The sequence below is a fragment of the Phacochoerus africanus genome, chromosome 6 (assembly GCF_016906955.1).
Source record: "Phacochoerus africanus isolate WHEZ1 chromosome 6, ROS_Pafr_v1, whole genome shotgun sequence".
NCBI classification, from domain to species: domain Eukaryota; kingdom Metazoa; phylum Chordata; class Mammalia; order Artiodactyla; family Suidae; genus Phacochoerus; species Phacochoerus africanus.
The window spans coordinates 111,864,232-111,870,231 of record NC_062549.1 but is presented as its reverse complement, the minus strand read 5'-3'; the positions used below and the strand labels follow the sequence as shown (position 1 = coordinate 111,870,231).

General features: G+C 45.3%; 1 protein-coding gene across 3 annotated transcripts in view; it reads left to right on the top strand.

The window, feature by feature from the left end:
- The first annotated feature begins 275 nt into the window (after positions 1-275).
- EEIG2 (EEIG family member 2) overlaps positions 276-6,000 on the top strand; it is a 74,300-nt gene continuing 68,575 nt past the window's right edge. For all 3 annotated transcript variants that reach the window (XR_007135592.1, XM_047785152.1, XM_047785150.1), the window contains exon 1: positions 276-582. Coding sequence is in view for 2 of the 3 variants with exons in the window: in XM_047785152.1 (XP_047641108.1) it covers positions 443-582 (140 nt within the window). In the remaining variant the exon portion in view is untranslated. The remainder of the gene's footprint in view (positions 583-6,000) is intronic.

Below are 6,000 nucleotides of genomic sequence, written 5' to 3'. Positions count from 1 at the left end.
GCGGTACACTGCTCGCCGCCGCCGCCGCTAGGGGCGCCGCGGGCCCCGTAGCGCCAAGGCAGCGGCGGCGGCGGCGGCGGCGGCGGCTCTCCCAGCTTCACGTCTCCTCCTCCCAGACGGGCGGCGGCGGCGGCGAGTTGCACACCGAGAGGGCGCCCACCGCTCAGGCGAGCTGCAGCACGACCGCTCCCCGCGGGCGGGCGGGGTCCGCGCCGCGGCCGCCGCCGCCGCCGCCGCGCTCCGGCCCCGGCTGCCGCGAGAGGAGGCGGCGGCCCCGGCCCCGGCCGGCCCGCGGCGCCCCCCAGCCGCGCCCCCGCGCGCAGCTCGCGGCCCCGGCCATGGGGCTGGGCGGGCCCGGGGCTCGGCCGAGTTGAAGCGGCGGCGCCGGCCCGCGCGCCCCTTGGGGCCACCCCCGCACCCCGCTCGCCGGCGTCTGGCTCTCATGATGATGAAGAAGAAGAAGTTTAAGTTTAAGGTGGACTTCGGGCTCGAGGAGCTCTCCTCGGTGCCCTTCGTCAACGGGGTCCTCTTCTGCAAGATGCGGCTGCTGGACGGCGGCAGCTTCACCGCCGAGTCCCCCAGGTAACACGCCCGCCCGCCGCCCGCGATCCCCGTTCAGCTGCGCCCTCGCCTGCCCAGCAGGGGCTTGTAGGCTGGGCAGCATCTCTTTCCGTGGCTCCTAAGCTCCAGGAGGGCGGCCAGCCTCGTGAGCTCTTCTTTCTCTAGGGATCAGTCTGAGATCGGTCGGCAGTCTATCGATCTGCTAAAGTGCTTCGCAAGTGGGTTCTTCTCGGCTGGAGTTGCCACCTGCGCTCCTGATTCCAGATGGTTCCTGGTATTTGCACTTCCCTCCTAAATTCTCTAGGAATGGGAACGATGGTCAGAAGGGCGAGGATGCTTGTGGTTTCTCTTCAGACCTTTCTATATTTGTGAGATGCAGAGTGGAACTTGAGCTGCTGTTAAAACAAAAATAACCCAAACAGCTCGAGTTCCAGGAGCGCCCGCTCTCAACAGAAGCCGGTGCCTCAGCCTTTCCCCTTCTCCTTGTTGGTTACTGGAGGGCTCAGGAGCCCAGGATGCGACTAGGGTAGGCCTGATCAGGCTTGACTTGAGTCAAGTGTTCCCTGGCAGACAGCAGTCTGTGCCTCATCTCAGAGCTGCGTGTCCAGTTACGCCCTAACACTCTCTGAATAACCCTTCTCGCAGTGGCCGCCAGTGGCTCTCAGCGTGGAGGACTTAGAACCAGAAGAACCCAAACCCGCCCCTCGTTTTGAAGTGAGCCCCTAGGCGCTCACAGGGAGGGTCGTTGGTAGGTTATAGAGTGAAGTCAGGAGGGGTGGCATTCCTTGAGTCTTTTTGGGGCCATTTGTAGGTTGACAGATCTACCCGAGGGTAAGTGTTCCTTAAGAAAAGAGTGAATTCGTAGAATTTTTTTTAATGAACTTTTAAATTCTTGCGATCAAGGAATAAGACTCAGAGCTAATGTTTATTTTGCCTCCATATTCTGCTCACGGGCTTTATTTTTACCCTAATAAGTATTCTGCTTTCCTTTTACCTGTCATTCCCTATTAATAATGTAAAGGAAGAATAATGTCCGTGGGTTGTGGAATTGGGACCAGAAAATTGTCTATGGTGGCAATATTGAAGCCCATGGAAGCCAGAGAATGTAAATATCTAGTTGGCCGAAGCAAAGGAGAGAGGAGGCAGTATTGATTCTCAGACTTAAATAACGGTCAGCTGAGCATAGTTTTTAAAATTAAACTATGATGACAAATCTGTGGCTGTTCAGCTAATTAATTACTCCAGAGTCATTTTTAACACACTGGGAAGAAAGCGGTGTTACTCAGAATGGTGCAACAAATACTGCGCTAGCTCTTAAGGTGTAGAAAGCCTAAGGCAATTCTTGAATATTCTGTAGGTGCAAATGACAGTCTTACCCAGCAGTGCTGCAGGGTTCCCACCCCCTACTTCTGGCAGTTAGACCAACTCTTCTGGGTCAGTGGTGACACCTGGTGGTCAGGGTACTTCCCTACTGCCTCCTTTCTCCCTCAGATTATTGGTCTGACTTCTTAAAAGTCGGGTATTCTGGTGCTGCAGGCAGTGTTTTATTCAGCAAACATGTATAGGCTAAACCCTTTAAATAGATCAACCTATTTCATTCTCACAGCAAGCCTGTAAGGTAGGGATCCCCATTTTGTAGATGAATAAACTGAGATTCAGCCTAACTCACTTTCCAAGGTCCCCACGTCTGATACGTGAAATGCCAAAATTCAAAAACAGGTCTATCGAATTTCAAGCAGACTGCTGTCAGATAAAAGGAGAAGATCGTGTGCTGTGTTTGAATAGGGGACTTCCTAATGGTTTTACCAAGCGAGGGGCGTAACTGGATTTGGAATGTACAAGACTGGAAAGGAAAAAGCAGAGTATTCTGTATTAAATGTATCCCGTTCTCTGCCAAATAAATGTGACTTTAATCAAAGTCGAGTAGGTTAAAGAGTTGTGCTCTGTGTAACCAACCAAACAACATCCCTATGGTTGGGAGGGAAGTGATTCATTATAAGGAGCCTGTGCCTTGTTAGGGAGAGTCGTTGGTATCAAGAGGAGGAGTTTGAAATGAGGCGGATCTGAACCTAAATCTTCCCTCCACGCTGGAAAACCTGGGTGGGTTACTTAGCCTCTCAAGTCTTCCATATGTAAAACAGAAAGCATCGCTGGCTTATGGGGGTGTTGTGGAGATTTAGTAAAATGATGTCTCTGAAACAGCTACCACAGTGCTCTGGCACCCAGCTGACATTTAAAGAGGAGACAGGGAGCTCATCTGAGAGTTAGTTTACTTTGCATGTTATACTTAATTCTTTTCTCCTAAAAACTATGGAAATATTGATTTGAAAAATCTATTTTAGAAGGAAAAAAAATCCCTAAAGGATGTGAATGATTTAAAAATTGCATAGTGTTTCATTCTTGGGTGCCAGTCTAGGCAGTGCATCTCTAAATAAATGCTGGATTTTCATTTTTTAAAAAAGTTACCTTCTGCTTCTCCTAAACCAAATACAGTTAACACTTACTACTTCTCCCTTAAACATATGAAATGCACTACATCGTAAGGGGTTAACTCAGCAGGCCCAAGACTGCTTTCCTTAGAAAGGCCCGCTTTACAGTGTTTTTGCTGGCATCTGGGAATTGAACGTTCAACAGTCGACTTCACTGACATAAAACTTTCTAGTGGCTCATCGTGCCTCAATCCAAACAGTGTGATTGGTGCTGCGTACTTTCTAGGAGTCTGGAATTTTGGCCTGTGCTAGGCAGAGGGTGCCTACATCATCAGCCCTTTAGAAAAAAGGAAAAAAAAAAAAAAAAGCCTTAGGTTCTGCATGAGCTTCCTTGGTAAAGGACACATGTTGTCACAGTTTGATGCTGGAGAAACTGCATTCGGGTGACTCCCCTGGGAGAGGGCTCTGGAAAGCTTGCACTTTGTTTCTTCAGACTTTGTTCTATGCTCCTTTCTCCTTTGCTAATTCTGCTTTATCTCTTTTCCCTGTTCTACATCTTTAATGTGAACATGACCCTGTGCTGAGTCCTGTGAGTCCTCCTAGAGGATCACTGAACCTGAGAGTCTTGAGGACCCCTGATGCATGAACCTACATGAAATAATAATTCATCTTGTTAAAGAGAAGCCGTAGAAGTACATAGCAATGATAAATATATTTGGTTGTGCGTAAAACCGAAAGATGCGTATCATTCATTGTTTACCAAATACTAATTTAGTGTTTACCAAGTTTCCCGTTGTCTGTCAGGGGGCTGTGAAAAGTACAAAAAATATTACGGCAGAAATTGGCAAACACTGTAACTCAACTGTACTTGAATTTTTTTTTGAAAGTACAAAAATATAAAGGCAGATGCTTCTACTTGATGAAATTACATCATTCATGTATAATTGCTTGACAGTAAGAAACAGTATGATTTAGTGCCTAATCAATGGGTTAGACAGTGTGTGAGTGCTGTTGAAATTCTGAAGGTAAGGAGTTTATTTGCAATTGTAATGGTTGCTAAAAACCACATCAGCTTTTCACTTGTGCTTGCTGGGAGGATGGCTTTGCCTTGATGAGGAGCTGAGGGTGGGAGGACAGCTTGAGCAAATCATCACCAGGAGTTGGTGGTGGAACAGCCTGCTTGCAGAGAGCGTTCTCATGAAGCTTCTAGTGGAAGATGGAGCCTTTTGAATGCCATTGTAAAGAATTTACTTCCCACTGCTCATAGGATCAAAGTCAATCTAAGATTCTTACACCAGCTTGTAATGTGATTATAAAGTGGTGTTTCATCTGGCTGGTAGGCTACTGCTCTTTGAATTCAAATGGGAATGGGTTAGAAATGAGACAGAGTAGGAGCCTATTAAGATAACCAGGCAGAAGCAAAAAAAGAACTTGGATGGTTCTCATGTAAGTGATGAAACAATAATGCTATGACAGTTGCCTTGATGATATGATGGTGTAAAGCAGTCAGGAGGGGAGTTCCCGCCGTGGCGCAGCAGAAACGAATCCCACTAGGAACCGTGAGGTTGCGGGTTCAATCCCTGCCTGGCTCAGTGGGTTAAGGATCCAGCATTGCTGTGGCTGTGGTACAGGCCGGCAGCTCTAGCCCTGATTAGACCCCTAACCTGGGAACTTCCATATGCTGCGGGTGCAGCCCTGAAAAAAGAAGTCACGAGGAATCTTTGTTTTGTTTTGTTTTGTTGAGGGGAATATGTGTATCCGGAGAGGATACAAGGAGGTCCATTGTAGGTTTAACATACTACATTGAGTGACAGCCTGATAAGCAGTTGGAGACTTATTTATGGAGGATTTTTTTAGATTCTGGTCTGTAAGCCTGCTTACTGATTTTTTTCATCTAGAATTTCTTTGCAGCATTTTGCCCTTTTAAAGATTATTAGTGAAAATTAATCTTGGAAGGATCCAGTTTCTCCTGGGAAGGTGTAGCCGGTGAAGAGGCTAGAAAAAATATAAAGACTGAAAGATATTTATTTGTAATAAATGTAATTTAAATGGTCAGATTTTTAATACCATAGTCAATGAAACATTCAAAATAAATACACTGTACGATTATAGTAATCTAATAAACTGAAGCCAAATTATTGCCTAGTAAAATATTTTGAAGGCCTTTCCACAGCCCATATTATATTAACATCTTTTCAGAGCACTCTTCCTCTGTTAAAATATTCAAATCGCTTTTGAGGTTTACGACGCTTTTGAGGTTACTAAGACAATTGGAACAGGTTTGATTTCTGGACTGCTTTAATAAAGAAATATGATAAGAACATTTTCCTGTATTTTTTAGGATTTCTAAGTTTGCTTTTTTCCCCTGCTTTTTTTTTTTTTTTTTTTGTGCTCATAACTTAATAGTTTTCTAAATTCACATGAGCTTGTGGCAGAAAACCATGTGAATTCAGGGAGTGTCCAGGAAGCTAATGAGCACATCTGTGTATTGGATCTTTTACTTTGTAAACAAGCTGAACAGATTTCTTCTCATTGGCCAGAGAATATCTTCATGTTTTCAACATTTTAGTTCACTGCACATTGTGTACTTGTTTTTAAAAATTTTATGGAAGTATGGTTGATTTATAGTATTGCGTTAGTGTGTTCGTTTCAGGTGTACAATAAAATGAACCAGTTACACAGACACACACATTCTTTTTCAGATTCTTTTCCCATGTAGGTTATTATGGAATATTGAGTAGAATTTCCCGTGCTCTACAGTAAGTCCTTGTTGTCTATTTTATATGTAGCAGTGTGTTTATATATATGTTAACCCCAACCTCCTAATTTATTCCCCCCACCCCGTATTTCCCCTTTGGTAGCCATAAGTTTGATTTTGAGATCTGTGAGTCTGCATCTGTTTTGCAGATATAAGTTCATTGGTGTGAGCTTTTTAGTAACTTTTTTCCTGTATTGCAAAAATAATATGTAGTCATATGGAAAACTTAGAAAATAGAAGAGCACAAAAGCT